The following is a 17796-nucleotide window of genomic DNA, read 5'->3' on the forward strand; positions in this document are numbered from 1 at the left end:
GTCTATTCAGTTCCGTACACTCTCTCATACACTTACTGTGAATATTACTTACATACAATCCTAATTTTCTGGATGACAGTTAAAGGGACATTTAACCCAGATTTTTTCTTTCGTGATTCAGATGCAATTTTAAGCAGCTTTCTAACTTACTCCTATTAAAAAAATGTCTTCATTCTCTTGGTATGTTTATTTGAAAAGAAAGAATGTAAGTTTCGATGCCGGCCCATTTTTGGTGAACAACCTGGGTTGGCCTTGCTAATTGGACAGCACCAATAAACAAGTGCTGTCCATGGTTCTGAACCAAAAAATTGTTGGCTCCTTAGCTTAGATGTTTTTTGCAAATAAAGATAGTAAGAGAACAAAGAAAAATTTATAATAGAAGTAAATTAGAAAATTGCTTAAAATTGCATGCTCTATCTGAATGAAAGAAAAAAAATTGGGTTCAGTATCCCTTTAAGTGTTACTACTGTACAGGACAGTCTAAAAAGTAACAATCATTTTCACTGTTGCCAGAAATTAGCACTGTGTGTGTGTGCACATTCACAAGGAACAGTAAAGTCGAATAGACTTTTCATGGCTCAGAGAGAGCATGTTATTTAAAACTTTCCAATTTAATTATATAATCAAATGTGTTTTGTTCTTTTGATATCTTTTAATGAAGAGTAAATCTAGCTAGGCTCATAGTAGCTTAGGAGCGTGCAGGAATAATGTATAACACTGCTACAAACAATGTTCCAAACACTGCTGCCATAGAGTGCTAAAGACACGCGATTCTCTTAAGCTCCTATGAACCTAGCTAGGTTTACTTTTCAACAAAGGATACAAAAAGAACAAATCAAATCTGATAATAGAAGCAAATTGGAAATTTGTTTAAAATGACATGTTTTGTCTGAATCATAAAAGTTTAATTTTGACATCACTGCCCCTTTAATCATATGACATAAAACACTGCAATGTAACAATGTCTTGCATTATACTTAGGTAAAAAAAATGTATTTGATGTTCCAAAAAAGTAAAAAGCTAGATTTAATTGCCAATCAAGTATAATGACCTGCTTCAATAGAGGAAGCATCACTACCAGAATTTGGTCAAATATGGAGTTACTAAAATCCCCTAAAGTGTGAAAATACTTGGAGCTGTTTACCTAAATACTGAAGCCACAAACTGATAATGGAAGTATTCCACAGAAACTGTGTGAAACCTGAAATGATATAACTGAATGGAAACATGCAACTACGGATCCTTCCGATCAGAGGCTTGAATAGACGTCTTTCTAGAGCACAAATGAAAGAATGCATTCTTTTCATCTAAAAATGGTGACTATGACACACCAGTTCAGCTGGTGCCCAGAACTGGACAAAACAATTTGTGGAACAATCAAAAGGTCTAAATAAAAGCTATGACATTAATTTTAAAATGCTAAACATGTCGTGTGAGCCAATGACAAGAGTTATATATCTGCAATCCACTAATCGTTTCCCCCCCGGGTCGTGACGTTTGTGCAAAGGGGCTAAACGCCCCAGGGGGAAACAATGATTAGTGGATTACAGATCAATCGATTGATCAATATGGCGGGCGGTGGAATGGCGCTTATCTTAGAAGGTAAAAATTTAAGAAGATCAGCAAAGACTACAAATTTAATGAATGAAAGTCTCATTCATTTTTTAAATCCTATCCTATTACTTGAGCGAGTATGCTCAAGTTTACATTCACTTTAAATCCAGAAGTAGAAATACATTTTCTTCAGGACAGCTCATCACTTGCAAGGGAAGATGAAATCTGCTAGTTTATCCCCCCACCACCATTTAGAATAGTACTCACTGTGTAATCCTACAGCCTTTAAAATCTAAATGTATAAGGATATCAAATAAATTCAAAACAACTTACCTAGAAGCCACATATTTTTCATACATTTCTTCCCTTGCTTTCTTGGCATCTTCCAACTGCGCCTGAAGCCTTTCCAAGCGATCCTCTTCATGTGCACAACGGACATTTAGCTCCATGTTTTGTCTATTTAAGAATTCTTTATCCTTTTGCAGCAAAGAAACCGACTGTTGCAGGGTGGTAACCTGAAGAGTAAAACATGTTAATAATAGTTACCATATCCCTGAATTTTACATGATTAATATAAAGGAATCTAACTTCACACTATAATCCTTCAGTATATTAACTACAAAAAAAGTTTCACCGCTTACATATTTTTTAAGTATTTTGTACAAAGTATTCTGGCTACATAATCAATCAGAATATTCCCAACTTTCGTTTTTTTTTTGTTTTTTTTTAATCAAAATTTTTTTAATCTTGGCTAGGGCTCAACAACTTTGGTTAAAATCTAGAAGCCAGACCAAAATTGAAAGAGCTAGGCCAAAAAAAACTAGAATCCATAAATTTTTGGTTTCAAAAATTAAAAATCCACCCTAAACGGGGGGGCGGAGCAAGTAGCCGAGCCGGCAAGTCGCATCTCTGGGGAGCTCTACTATTGAAAACAGCCTACACTAATTTAATTTAGTTTTTGCCCATGTTAGAGAGCAATTAATAGTCAGTGAAGGTGTATAGATGACATAGGACCCTAAGAGACGCAGCTTGACAACTCTGGAAATGCGATTTTAGCCTGTGTTGTTCGGCTACACCACACAGAAACCAGAAGCCTATGGGCCGCAGCTGATACTACTCTCCTAGACATCGGGGTTAATAAGCTGGCTACTTTGCAATCCTTATTGGAGGACAATGATTATGGAAGCACTCAAGGTGGAGATATGCGAAATACTAAAGAGCCACTTGATTACAATAAACCTGCATTGGTTTACGCAGCCGACTATACAGCTTTTATTCCAAGATGGCGCCGAACCACGAATGGACTCGGTTGATCCTGTGGAACCTTGCGACATGGTCGCGGACACTCAGAGCTTGGTTGAAGACACTGAGACCGCAGATGCATGGAGCTCACCGGAGAAATATCTACTCCAGCTAAGACAGTTACTCAAACTGAGCTGTTATCCACCATTGACACAGCAAAGCTCCGTAACAACGATCCAGTCTATTTTTAACACAGAAGTGTTGAAGCAGGCTTATGGGATGAGAGACATGGCGGTAACTAACAGAAGGATTTTTAAAAATCGAACACCTACCCGCTATGGTGCTCGAACATAGTAACAGCAGCTCAAGTGTTAAGATGATGGCCACAGAAAACATAACTTTGACAAGACCAGACATTAAGTCTGGAAGCGCTTCTCACCCTGGCATCTCCCATAAATCTACCATAAATAGAAGGGGAATAGGGTGAATATATTTATACAGTCATAGACTCTGCTCCCGTGGTCTACTGAATAGGATACCCATGGGTGGAGCTCCTGATTACAGGACACTCTATCTCATTTTACAAATATGAAGGCCACCAGCAGGATCCATGAGATACCCAGATAGGCTTACTGTTCAAGCATACATATACATATCTATACCTATTTACTGTGCAGTTTTATAATGGACGATTTGTTGTTATATGTTTTCCAATATTAATGCTGTTTATAGTTATACAAAGATGCTTCCTATGTGTAATGAGGCTATTTAATCTGAAACCATGATGCGTGTAACATAGTTACTTATATTCTCTGTATCATTTACTAGTCCTTTAAGGTGATTTTAGATAACCAACAGTAGCATTGGATATCTTGCTTTGTAGATACTATGGGAGAGCACATGTCTAATAATTAACTATTGGCTATGAGGAGGGTCTTTTCTTAAATTGGTATTACTATGTCATAAATATTTGGGGGTATTGTCACCTGATATAAATCGTCACTACTTATATTGACATAAAACTAGTTGATCTAGGTTAGTTTTGAACTTTAGAGTTTTTTTTTACTGTTTTCATTACACTGCTTGCGGCCAAAGCAGCGTCGCGTTTCAGTCAAGGCAAGACTCACATCTAGAGATGTTACATGAGCTAGTGGAGAAAATGCCCTTACTTTAGGAAACCGACTCTTAACATCCTGATATAATACTATGAATTTTCTATATAAAACCCCTATGTATCTTTCAGGGCTGCTAGTTTAATACGACCACAAGATCACCGTTAGAACTTTAGATGTAAGAGGTGAACATTACTATTTTCATTAATGCCAACACCATGAAAGCACATTTACTTTTTTTATATTACTTCAAATCAAGCCTGACTCCATATTACCAACCCCCCCCCCCTCAATACAGTTTACCTAAATAAGCTAAGGAAAAACATAATTTATGCTTACCTGATAAATTTATTTCTCTTGTAGTGTATCCAGTCCACAGATCATCCATTACTTGTGGGATATTCTCCTTCCCAACAGGAAGTTGCAAGAGGATCGCCCACAGCAGAGCTGCTATATAGCTCCTCCCCCAGCTGTCATATCCAGTCATTCGACCGAAAACAAACAGAGAAAGGAGAAACCATAGGGTGCAGTGGTGACTGTAGTTTAATTAAAATTTAGACCTGCCTTAAAAGGACAGGGCGGGCCGTGGACTGGATACACTACAAGAGAAATAAATTTATCAGGTAAGCATAAATTATGTTTTCTCTTGTTAAGTGTATCCAGTCCACGGATCATCCATTACTTGTGGGATACCAATGCCAAAGCTAAAGTACACGGATGATGGGAGGGACAAGGCAGGATTAAGCGTAAGGAACCACTGCCTGAAGAACCTTTCTCCCAAAAACAGCCTCCGAAGAAGCAAAAGTATCAAATTTGGAAAATTTGGAAAAGGTGTGAAGCGAAGACCAAGTCGCGGCCTTGCAAATCTGTTCAACAGAGGCCTCATTTTTAAAGGCCCAGGTGGAAGCCACAGCTCTAGTAGAATGAGCTGTAATCCTTTCAGGGGGCTGCTGTCCAGCAGTCTCATAGGCTAGGCGTATTACGCTCCGAAGCCAAAAGGAAAGAGAGGTTGCTGAAGCTTTTTGACCTCTCCTCTGTCCAGAGTAAACGACAAACAGGGAAGATGTTTGACGAAAATCCTTAGTAGCTTGTAAGTAAAACTTCAAGGCACGGACTACGTCCAGATTATGTAAAAGATGTTCCTTCTTTGAAGAAGGATTAGGACACAATGATGGAACAACAATCTCTTGATTGATATTCTTGTTAGAAACCACCTTAGGTAAAAACCCAGGTTTGGCACGCAGAACTACCTTATCTGCATAAGGAGAATCACATTGTAAGGCAGATAGCTCAGAGACTCTCCGAGCCGAGGAAATAGCCATCAAAAACAGAACTTTCCAAGATAAAAGTTTAATATCAATGGAATGAAGGGGTTCAAACGGAACTCCTTGAAGAATCTTAAGAACCAAGTTTAAGCTCCACGGGGGAGCAACAGGTTTAAACACAGGCTTAATTCTAACCAAAGCCTGGCAAAATGCCTGGACGTCTGGAACCTCTGCCAGACGCTTGTGCAAAGGAATAGACAGAGCAGAAATCTGTCCCTTTAAGGAACTAGCTGATAATCCTTTGTCCAAGCCCTCTTGGAGAAAGGACAATATTCTAGGAATCCTAACCTTACTCCATGAGTAATTCTTGGATTCACACCAATAAAGATATTTACTCCATATCTTGTGGTAGATTTTTCTGGTAACAGGCTTTCGTAGAATCAAGCGTTCAATCTCCATGCAGTCAGTCTCAGAGAAATTAGATTTGGATGATTGAAAGGACCTTGTATCAGAAGGTCCTGTCTTAGAGGCAGAGTCCATGGTGGAAAGGATGACATGTCCACTAGGTCTGCATACCAAGTCCTGCGTGGCCACGCAGGCGCTATCAGAATCACTGATGCTCTCTCCTGTTTGATTTTGGCAATCAGTCGAGGGAGCAGAGGAAACGGTGGAAACACATAAGCCAGGTTGAAGAACCAAGTCGCTGCTAGAGCATCTATCAGCGTCGCTTCTGGGTCCCTGGACCTGGATCCGTAACAAGGAAGCTTGGCGTTCTGGCGAGATGCCATGAGATCTAACTCTGGATTGCCCCAACGATGAATCAATTGAGCAAACACCTCCGGATGGAGTTCCCACTCCCCCGGATGGAAAGTCTGACGACTTAGAAAATCCGCCTCCCAGTTCTCCACGCTTGGGATATGGATTGCTGACAGGTGGCAAGAGTGGTACTCTGCCCAGCGAATTATTTTTGAGACTTCTAACATCGCTAGGGAACTCCTGGTTCCCCCTTGATGGTTGATGTAAGCCACAGTCGTGATGTTGTCCGACTGAAATCTGATGAACCTCAGTGTTGCTGAGGCCAAGCCAGAAGAGCATTGAATATCGCTCTTAACTCCAGAATATTTATTGGAAGGAGTTTCTCCTCCTGAGTCCACGATCCCTGTGCCTTCAGGGAGTTCCAGACTGCACCCCAACCTAGAAGGCTGGCATCTGTTGTTACAATTGTCCAATCTGGCCTGCAAAAGGTCATACCCTTGGACAGGTGTACCCGAGACAACCACCAGAGAAGAGAATCTCTGGTCTCTTGATCCAGATTTAGCAGAGGGGACAAATCTGTGTAATCCCCATTCCACTGACTAAGCATGCATAATTGCAGCGGTCTGAGATGAAGGCACGCAAATGGCACTATGTCCATTGCCGCTACCATTAAGCCTATTACCTCCATACACTGAGCTACCGAAGGGCGCGGAATGGAGTGAAGAACACGGCAAGCATTTAAAAGTTTTGATAACCTGGACTCCGTCAGGTAAATTTTCATTTCTACAGAATCTATAAGAGTCCCTAAGAAGGAGACTCTTGTGAGTGGGGATAGAGAACTCTTTTCCTCGTTCACTTTCCACCCGTGCGACCTCAGGAATGCCAGAACAATCTCTGTATGAGACTTGGCAACTTGAAAGCTTGACGCCTGTATCAGGATGTCATCTAGATACGGAGCCACCGCTATGCCTCGCGGTCTTAAAACCGCCAGAAGTGAGCCCAGAACCTTTGTAAAGATTCTCGGGGCTGTAGCCAACCCGAAGGGAAGAGCTACAAATTGGTAATGCCTGTCTAGAAAGGCAAACCTTAGAAACCGATGGTGATCTTTGTGAATCGGTATGTGAAGGTAGGCATCCTTTAAGTCCACTGTGGTCATGTACTGACCTTCTTGGATCATGGGTAGGATGGTCCGAATAGTTTCCATTTTGAACGATGGAACTCTGAGGAATTTGTTTAAGATCTTTAGATCCAAAATTGGTCTGAAGGTTCCCTCTTTTTTGGGAACCACAAACAGATTTGAATAAAAACCCTGTCCTTGTTCCGTCCGCGGAACTGGATGGATCACTCCCATAACTAGGACGTCTTGCACACAGCGTAGGAATGCCTCTTTCTTTATCTGATTTGCAGATAGCCTTGAAAGATGAAATCACCCTTGGAGGGGAAGCTTTGAAGTCCAGAAGATATCCCTGAGATATGATCTCCAACGCCCAGGGATCCTGAACATCTCTTGCCCACGCCTGGGCGAAGAGAGAAAGTCTGCCCCCTACTAGATCCGTCGCCGGATAGGGGGCCATTCCTTCATGCTGTCTTAGAGGCAGCAGCAGGTTTTCTGGCCTGCTTGCCTTTGTTCCAGGACTGGTTAGGTTTCCAGGCCTGCTTAGATTGAGCAAAAGTTCCCTCTTGTTTTGAAGCGGAGGAAGTTGATGCTGCACCTGCCTTGAAATTTCGAAAGGCACGAAAATTAGACTGTTTGGCCTTTGCTTTGGCCCTGTCCTGAGGAAGAGTGTGACCCTTACCTCCAGTAATGTCAGCAATAATTTCCTTCAAACCAGGCCCGAATAAGGTCTGCCCCTTGAAAGGAATGTTGAGTAATTTAGACTTCGAAGTCACGTCAGCTGACCAAGATTTAAGCCATAGCGCTCTACGCGCTTGGAAGGCGAATCCGGAATTCTTAGCCGTTAGTTTAGTCAAATGAACAATGGCATCAGAAACAAATGAGTTAGCTAGCTTAAGAGTTCTAAGCTTGTCAATAATTTCAGTCAATGGAGCTGTATGGATGGCCTCTTCAATGGCCTCAAACCAGAATGCCGCCACGGCCGTGACAGGCGCAATGCATGCAAGGGGCTGTAAAATAAAACCTTGTTGAATAAACATTTTCTTAAGGTAAACCTCCAATTTTTTATCCTTTGGATCTGAAAAAGCACAACTGTCCTCAACCGGGATAGTGGTACGCTTTGCTAAAGTAGAAACTGCTCCCTCCACCTTAGGGACCGTCAGCCATAAGTCCCGTGTAGTGGCGTCTATTGGAAACATTTTTCTAAATATAGGAGGTGGGGAAAAAGGCACACCCGGTCTATCCCACTCCTTGCTAATAATTTCTGTAAGCCTTTTAGGTATAGGAAAAACATCAGTACACACCGGCACCGCATAGTATTTATCCAGCCTACACAATTTCTCTGGTACTGCAACTGTGTTACAGTCATTCAGAGCAGCTAATACCTCCCCAAGCAACACACAGAGGTTCTCAAGCTTAAATTTAAAATTAGAAATCTCTGAATCAGGTTTCCCCGAATCAGAGATGTCACCCACAGACTGAAGCTCTCCGTCCTCATGATCTGCATATTGTGACGCAGTATCAGACATGGCCCTTACAGCATCTGCACGCTCTGTATTTCTTCTAACCCCAGAGCAATCGCGCTTGCCTCTTAATTCAGGCAACCTGGATAATACCTCTGACAGGGTATTATTCATGATTGCAGCCATGTCCTGCAAGGTAATCGATATGGGCGTCCCTGATGTAATTGGCGCCATATTAGCGTGCATCCCCTGAGCGGGAGGCGAAGGGTCTGACACGTGGGGAGAGTTAGTCGGCATAACTTCCCCCTCGTCAGAATCTTCTGGTGATATTTCTTTTACATTTAAAGACTGATCTTTACTGTTTAAGGTGAAATCAATACATTTAGTACACATTGTCCTATGGGGCTCCACCATGGCTTTCAAACATAATGAACAAGTAGTTTCCTCTGTGTCAGACATGTTTAAACAGACTAGCAATGAGACTAGCAAGCTTGGAAAACACTTTAAACAAGTTTACAAGCAATATAAAAAACGTTACTGCACCTTTAAGAAACACAAATTTTGTCAAAATTTGAAATAACAGTGAAAAAAGGCAGTTACACTAACAAAATTTTTACAGTGTATGTAACGAATTAGCAGAGCATTGCACCCACTTGCAAATGGATGATTAACCCCTTAATACCCAAAACGGAATAATAAATGACAAAAACGTTTTTTCAAACAGTCACAACAACTGCCACAGCCCTACTGTGGCTTTTTACCTCCCTCAAAAACGACTTTGAAGCCTTTTGAGCCCTCCAGAGATGTCCTGGATCATGCAGGAAGAAGCTGGATGTCTGTGTCTGTAATTTTTGCTGTGCAAAAAAACGGCAAAATAGGCCCCTCCCACTCATATTACAACAGTGGAAAGCTTAAGGAAAATGTTTCTAGGCAAAATTCAAGCCAGCCATGTGGAAAAAAACTAGGCCCCAATAAGTTTTATCACCAAATACATATAAAAACGATTAAACATGCCAGCAAATGTTTTATATTACATTTTTATAAGCGTATGTATCTCTATTAATAAGCCTGATACCAGTCGCTCTCACTGCATTTAAGGCTTTACTTACATTAGTTCGGTATCAGCAGCATTTTCTAGCAAATTCCATCCCTAGAAAAATATTTTAACTGCACATACCTTATTGCAGGAAAACCTGCACGCCATTCCCTCTCTGAAGTTACCTCACTCCTCAGAATATGTGAGAACAGCCATGGATCTTAGTTACTTCTGCTAAGATCATAGAAAACGCAGGCAGATTCTTCTTCTAAATACTGCCTGAGATAAACAGTACACTCCGGCACCATTTAAAAATAACAAACTTTTGATTGAAGAATAAACTAAGTATAAAACACCACACTCCTCTTACGACCTCCATCTTGGTTGAGGCTTGCAAGAGAATTACTGGATATGACAGCTGGGGGAGGAGCTATATAGCAGCTCTGCTGTGGGTGATCCTCTTGCAACTTCCTGTTGGGAAGGAGAATATCCCACAAGTAATGGATGATCCGTGGACTGGATACACTTAACAAGAGAAATATATCCCTGGGTTTCCTCCCTTTAAAGGTTGATTTTAATGTTTTCTAATATTTATCAAAAATAATTTCCCTTCCCCTATATACCAGTTACTTGTATATATTTAAGGTTACCTATTTATAGCTTATAACTACAGTCCTGCAGACCCAAAAGGGGTCCTATCTATCACACTATTCTTGATAAGCTTCCCTCTTATATACAGTTTTTACATATGTGCCTGAGAGGTTGAGTATTGATTGTTTAGGTGAATGTACTAGAGGCACGCTAATGGTACTCCTCACCATTATATAGTTGAATCTTAAAAATGCTGTTCTGCATGAAAGATTTTTTGTATATATGACTGCTCCTGCTGACAGTTCCGTAAACGTGTGGACTTATGCCTATGTTCATTACTACATTGTAACCTTGTTACTGTTTCTGGACTTTTCAACCTCAATAAAAATATTTATTAAAAAAAAAGCACCCTAAACACAAGCAATTAAAAGGAAAAAATAGCCACTGTGCAATATAGGCATAAAGGTTTTATAAGCAGCATAGATTTACTGTGCCTCCTTGAATTTCAAAAACCACACATGGCAATCGAGGACTTTGATTACTATTGAATGATGCACAAACAGTGGCGTTATAAAACTTAATTTCCCAAAACAAAGAAACAATTAACCTTCACCCTTAGTTTAGTCTGCGATCATCCTTTTATAGCATGTTACCTCTGTAAGAGCCTTATGCTTATGAGGGAAGAAAACAGGCTGCTTAGAAATCTGGCATCCAGACACACCCAGGTGTGTTTGGCTGCCAGATCTCTAAGCAGCCTGTTTCCTTCAAACTCTTTAATTGGTAGTGCACAGATCACTAACCAACTTGAAACCTAACTTTAGTTTAAAGGGACAGTCTGCACCTTAGTCATCTTAAAGTCTTAACTTAGATTAAGCTGCAGATATCCTCCTGCACCTTTTCTATATCATGCAGCAGGAACGTTAATAAAGTTAATATAAAATGAATATTGTTTATGGTCACTTTGAAATGGCTGCCAAGCTCTGCCCACTGATGACATCAAGATCTGGGCTGCACATGGCGCCCTATCACAAAAGGCTCACTAGCGGAATTCAATAGACTGTCAAACCTACTCAGCAGAGTGCCTAAATGCAGCCTAGATCGTGATGCCATCAACAATCCTAAGTATTTGTTGATTAAATAGAATAGCTTATGAAAGTTAGCAGTAGTTTCAAAGTTTCCAGCATTAGTTTCCTAATGCTCTAGATCAGGGGTCGCCAACCTTTCGGACCTCAGGAACCACTAAACTCACAATTTTTAATCCCGTGGACCACTAACATAATTTTTTTTTAAAAGGTAAAAACCTCTATAATGTGTATGTATGTATATATATATATATATATACACACACATACTGTACATAACTAGTAATATATATATATATATATATATATATATATATACACACACACATACTGTACATAACTAGTATAACCATAGCTAAGTTTACATTATGTATATATCTACACATTTTTAAGAATTATTTTTTTCTAATTAACTAACTGAATGACAGAACTGAGAGAATACTTCCAAATGACAGATGAAGGGTGAGTGCCAACTTTTGAGCTGGAAACAGAGAGGCAGAAAGTGGGAAAAAAATAATTATGTTTAAAAGGACCACAAGACTTCCAAGTTACCTCCCTAGTTAGGAATTATTCAAAACTACTTATGATCATGGACAGACATTGGAGTCATAAATTAAGTTTATATCAAAAAGCTCTCAATATGGTTGTGAGCTAACCATGACTGATGTTACTGGCAATTACTATAATATTGGTGGGATATGGCTGATCTGTTGGATGGCAATTACTGGAATTCACGTGGAATGGCTTTGTGCCCGGGAAAATTATTAGAATTAAAAATAATTCATATTTAATAAATTAAAAAAAGAAGATGTGGGGGGGCATGTCCAAGCTGCAGACATGGAGAGACGTATTTCATGGAAGCTCTTCGCCTAATTTAGCAATCTCCTACTTATCTCTTCCATTATGCCACATCTACCTACATGATCTATGATATCTCGGTGAAAGAAGTCACAGAGCTAACTCAACTTAATAATACCATGTCCTCACGGACAGAAAACTTGCTCTGGCCTGTTTTAAAAAATCGCGGCCTATCATTATCAGCCCATCAAAGCCTCCAGATCAGCCCACTGTTTGTTTATGGTGGTCCTACTCTGTTATACCGCCTAATCCTAACCGCATACTTTATTTAAGCATGGCAGATGACCTCTATTTACAGATCCAGTCACTTTTCAAGGACCTGGAGCGGCAGATTTTTGAGAATGCTAATGATCCCTGTCATGCAGTAGGAGCTACGGGGGACAAGGAGGACCTAGGCTTGCTGAGCAGTAACAGAGTGAGAGTCAATGAGACGCAATATGAAGGATCCAGATTAGTTTTACCACCTTCCTTATCCAGAATCCCCGCTGACAAGATAACCAGAAAGATACCAGAGGAACAGGATTTCATTTTGCCCTTGGGAAATCATAAGGGCGTGCAGAGCAGAATCGGACCGCATAACTCCTGTTAAATTGTCAGTCTCCCCAACTCCGATAGATCGGCAGGGACGCAGGCAGTTACTACATCTACCATGGACTTACAGGTTCCATATCTGCGGAAAGGCCCTAACAGAGGCGAGCAACATCCTAAGGAACGGAACAGACACAGAGCTTTCTTGCATCACACTTGCCGCATGGAAGTGCAGATTGCCTCACATTATGAGACTCTTACCTCCTTTAGCCATATGCCCTGTAATACCCTTGCCGAAGAGACCTGGCTTGACTTCTCTTGGCCCATCTGTGACCGTCAGCTGGCCCATCCGCACTATACATCTCTAACTCCACAACTGCAGAGGAGAGGCGTCAGGTGAATGGATGTCATTATAGGCAATGCTTCACGGGGCACCTGATTAACTGCTAATTAAGTAGAACTTTTAGCTATAACTATTAAAGTTAAAGTTAATTAATCTCTGTTATATATTTACTGTTGAGATATTTGTTTCTTATTTCGTATATTCATGCTTATATGTCTCTTGTGTTAGAGGGTCGTACGACTGTTTACTCTAGGCTTGTCATCTGAACAGTTTATAGTTAATCATTGTATTAGTTAGGTATTCATATGGAACTATCTTTATTACTATGTTGTAGCTAGATCACACAGCATTTCTTGAGACACTTAGATTGCTCTTATTTTATTCCCAAGTTTTTACATTTATCCCTGTACCACAAGCAACATTTGAGGGGTCCCACTGTGTTAATGTAGTATGGAGGATCATGACACCTCAATTTATGTTCTGTCTCCTTTATCTACAACTTTAATTTGTGCAGCAGGAACCTGTATTGTGATACTTCCCCAGAAGGCATTTGATAATACTCCTGTATTTGCTATGGCGTGAAGGGATATTCCTATTACATATATCCTAGCTTCCTAGGTTCTATCTCCTTACATAGTCTCTCCCATATATTGTACTGCCCTGTAGGGTGGCATTTCCATCCCTTTAATCGCACCTATTAGTATACCCCATGCAGCGCATGGTTGTGAGTTAATTATCTTATTTCCGCCCTAAACACAAACCCTGCTCGGTATGCTGGGCATAATGCATTCGGCGTATGCGTGCAGTGGCCTCTAAATCCCTATATACCTTACCGAGACTCCTATACAGGGTATGTGATTTTATATGAGTCCCTTCCTATGCCTATGACATTAATCCTGAACAAGAGCACCTACTGCGTATATTTAATCTCAGCATAGAAACTACCACCATTATGCATATAGGATGCTACACTTCTCTGGTCTCTTATTGGTAATAGCGGTATACAGCAATTGGAAATGGCTATATTGCAGCTAATATACTACGTATTAAGAAGGTTCGGAAGCATAGCCCCAGCTCCTGTTTTCGTCATGGAAGTTTGTAAATTTGACTTTTGCATAACACTACTGTGTCATATAACTAGTAAGACTGAGTCTCGACCTACTACAAAAGTAGCTCCTTGCAGACCCCCTCCTAGAGCAATTCATATTACAGTTCTCCTAGTCTTTTTCTTATAAGGTGATCCTTAGCATACCACTTAACATTTCATCTATGTCTACCCAGATCAGCCCTTAATGGGACGCATATATTAACCCTCTAGGCACCTGTTGGGGAACTTTAAGCTTTTTAATAATCCACATGGGAGACATGTTAGTTGAGTATAGTCTACTATTCACCATACGTAGTTGATTAGCCGGGTCTGTAATGCATTTTTAGCTGAGTTTCCCATAGACCACCCCCTATACTATGTTAAACATGATTTGTCTCTAATTTTAGCAAGGCCCTAGAGTACCCCTTAAACCCTCTTTTAGGAGATCACCATATAGAAAACATTGTAAACCAGTGGGTTCAGCAGTCTTCTAGCGGCCATTTATCATCCTGTTGCATAATTTTAGAATACTATATAGGTAGCCCTCAGTTTACGCCGGGGTTAGGTTCCAGAAGGAATGGTTGTAAATCGAAACCGTTATAAATTGAAACCCAGTTTATAATGTAAGTCAATGGGAAGTGAGGGAGATAGGTTCCGGGCCCCTCTCAAAATTGTCATAAGTAAGACCTAATACATTATTTTTAAAGCTTTGAAATGAAGACTTTAAATGCTAAACAGCATTATAAACCTAATAAAATAATCACACAACACAGAATATATAATTAAACTAAGTTAAATGAACAAAAACATTTGCTAAACAGCATTATAAACCTAATAAAATAATCACACAACACAGACTTCACTTGCATTTTTCTGCAGACAGTTCTTTCTATGCATTCCAATCTGGACTGATTTATAGACAGGAAGATCTTGTTCCTTTGAAATCTGCTCGATAGCTCAGGTCTGGTTAAACTGATTAATTTCAGCTTGCTTGGGTTTGCTGCAACACAAGCGGACAGCGCCACCTACTGGCTATTTTAATAAATTAACTGCTTCTCAATGCTTTTTAATAGCAGTCACATGACTGGAAAAAAAGGTTGTTATTCTGAAATGGTGTAAATTGAACCGTTGTAAAACGAGGGCCACCTGTATATCCCTAACATGACACGTCCCCTCCTACATTCCTTCCCTCCTCTTTATATAGCGGCTCTTTGGCCGCTCACTATTCCCCCTTTCCCTTTTATATATTTTGCATTTTTGTCTACATATAAGGCACAGGAGTGGCCTTTCTAGTGACTACCATTTAGGCTTTATTTCCAAGTTCATACGACCCTCATGTGGTCATCCTAGTAGTCCCCTCAATATGCTATTATTATCAAAAAATAGAGGATTCAGAAGCTCATGTCACTTATTACTGCCATCACTAATGTTGATATAACCTGTTTGTGCAAGCTTAATGTTACTGTGTCTAAAATTGTAGCATTTGTGACTACTACTATTTGTTGTATTACTTGTAAATCCTCAATAAAAAACTAATTATATAAAAAAAAAAAAAGATGGAGGGGAGGAAGACAAACAGTGATGTAAGTCCACCTGAAGGAATTAGAAAAACTACTACAAAGAGACAGGAAAAGGGAAGAAAATAAATAAAATACAAGAGAGAAATATGTTTTTTTAATTTCTTTCTTTATATACTTTAATTCCACTATTTTGAGCCAAGACTGTACCAACCTCTGCTGGCTTTAGAACGGAAGCATCTTCCTCTGAGTAGCTCGCCGGGCGGGAGGAGTTAAAAATACAATCTAGCTACGCAAGTTGCGCAGTACTACACAACATGCATAGGGAGATTGTAATTTAAACTCCTCCGTCGGTTCTCACTGATGTCCAACCAGGCACTGTAGGGACTTGCGGCGCGACCAGGGTGACACCATCAGAGGAGATTTATTCCTGCTTGATGGTGTCACCAGTTGGCGACTGCTGCTCTAGATTCTCTATTGTCTGGTACTTGAGGGCATTTGTTAACACATTGTCACACTTTCAATTTTACATAAAAGACTTGTATTGCACACTTATGTGAAATTAGCACTTTCTATCTGTACATTGGATTGCTGTCTGCTTGCAAAGTATAATTGTATTCTTTTATATTTATTATCAATTCACTGAAGAAAACAGCTTTATAAAATGTAATCTGCATCACACCAAAATGATTTAGATTTTCTTTTAAAAGAAGAAGTCATTTAAGGCCTGCTGTTAAGCATTTTCTCAAGAGAAAGTGGTGGTTGAGCTAGTGCCATGACACAGCACCGGCCCTACCCCTGCTTTCTTCTGCAATTGCAGTTGAACAATAAGGTCCGAAGCCAACACTTATATTTTCAAAACGGTTCTCAGTGCTCGTCTCCCCAGGACATCCTTTGAATTAAATGACAAAACAAAAAAGGAAAGAAAATATTGTGTGTGTTTTTTAATGTAACAGTAAGTATTTGCATACTGAGAAAAGAGCAAACGAGGTGCCACATCCCAACTCCCTTATGTATTTGACATTTCTGCATCTAATAAAACATAATGTTAGACTTTCCAGAGGTCAACTGTACTCATAAGCGGAGACACCAAAAATACATTAAATAAATTTAAATAAGCAACTCAAATGAATTATATAAATCAAAACTATAAATCACCGTCTAGACCACACACGCCAAATATTTAAAAGAAAAAGAAAAAAAGGTGTGCACAATTTAAAGAAAATGTGTCAATACACACTATACATAATTCTTAATATATACAACTTTGATGATAGAACATAAAGAGAAGATGCTAGAAAGATTAAAGGCTATTAACGATTTAACAAAGGTAAGACTGAAAGCATTCATCACAAGGAGAAAAATGTTACACTTCGTTATGGAATGGGTGGCTGATTCATTGAACAGACTTTCAGTAGAGTTAGTAAGGACAAAGGGGCTTGCTGAAATCTGTTTCTCTGTTTTAAGTGAGTTTATCTGTGTAAGAGTAAAGTTTGAGCACTAAGAGAGATTTTAAAGGGGTTTAGGGGTTGCAAAGTTTAAAAAATATATATATTTAAACTTTAATTTAAACTTGCTTTTTAACCAATTCCTGATTGTTGTTTGCATTTTTTCACACTCTCCTTCTGGTCTACATTGTGGTGAGGGTAATCAAGGGACTTGGAAATTAATATGATAGAATAGCCAAACTAAAACATACAATCCCATAACAATACCTGGGTTATCTCTAGAGGATACCAGGAAAACACTGGATAACAAAGTAAATAAAACTCCAGGACAAGATGGAATAGGCCCAAGGGTTCTAAGGTAAATTTACCACTGTCATACCCAAACCTCTACAATTAATTTTTGAAGACTCATTACCCTCAGGCATAATACCCCAGGACTGGCATAAGCTTATGCAGTGCAACTTTTTAAAGAGGGAAGCAGGGTTGATTGAGGAAGCTATAAAATAGTAACCCTGACATCAGTAGTGGTAAAGATACTGGAAGGGATTATATTTGTGAAAACAAAATTTATGCTTAGCTTATAAAAATGTATTTCTTTCCGGCATGGAGAGTCCACAAAACATTCTAATTACTTGTGGGATATTCACTCCTGGCCAGCAGGAGGAAGCAAAGAGCACCTCAGCAGAGCTGTTAAAGAACCAGTCAACAAAGAAGATTTGCATAATCAACAAATGCAAGTGAACAAGACAATGCAATAGCACTTAGTCTGAACTTCAAATAAGTAGTACATTTAGTTTCAG

At 39.7% G+C, this 17796-nt stretch overlaps 1 protein-coding gene across 1 annotated transcript in view; it reads right to left on the reverse strand.

The window, feature by feature from the left end:
- The window catches only part of PIBF1 (progesterone immunomodulatory binding factor 1), a 608261-nt gene that overhangs the window by 452310 nt on the left and 138155 nt on the right, over positions 1 to 17796 (reverse strand). The window contains exon 8 of the mRNA XM_053707928.1: positions 1888 to 2069. Within this exon, the coding sequence (XP_053563903.1) occupies positions 1888 to 2069 (182 nt within the window). The remainder of the gene's footprint in view (positions 1 to 1887; positions 2070 to 17796) is intronic.

Source organism: Bombina bombina, chromosome 3 (genome assembly GCF_027579735.1).
Source record: "Bombina bombina isolate aBomBom1 chromosome 3, aBomBom1.pri, whole genome shotgun sequence".
NCBI lineage: Eukaryota > Metazoa > Chordata > Amphibia > Anura > Bombinatoridae > Bombina > Bombina bombina.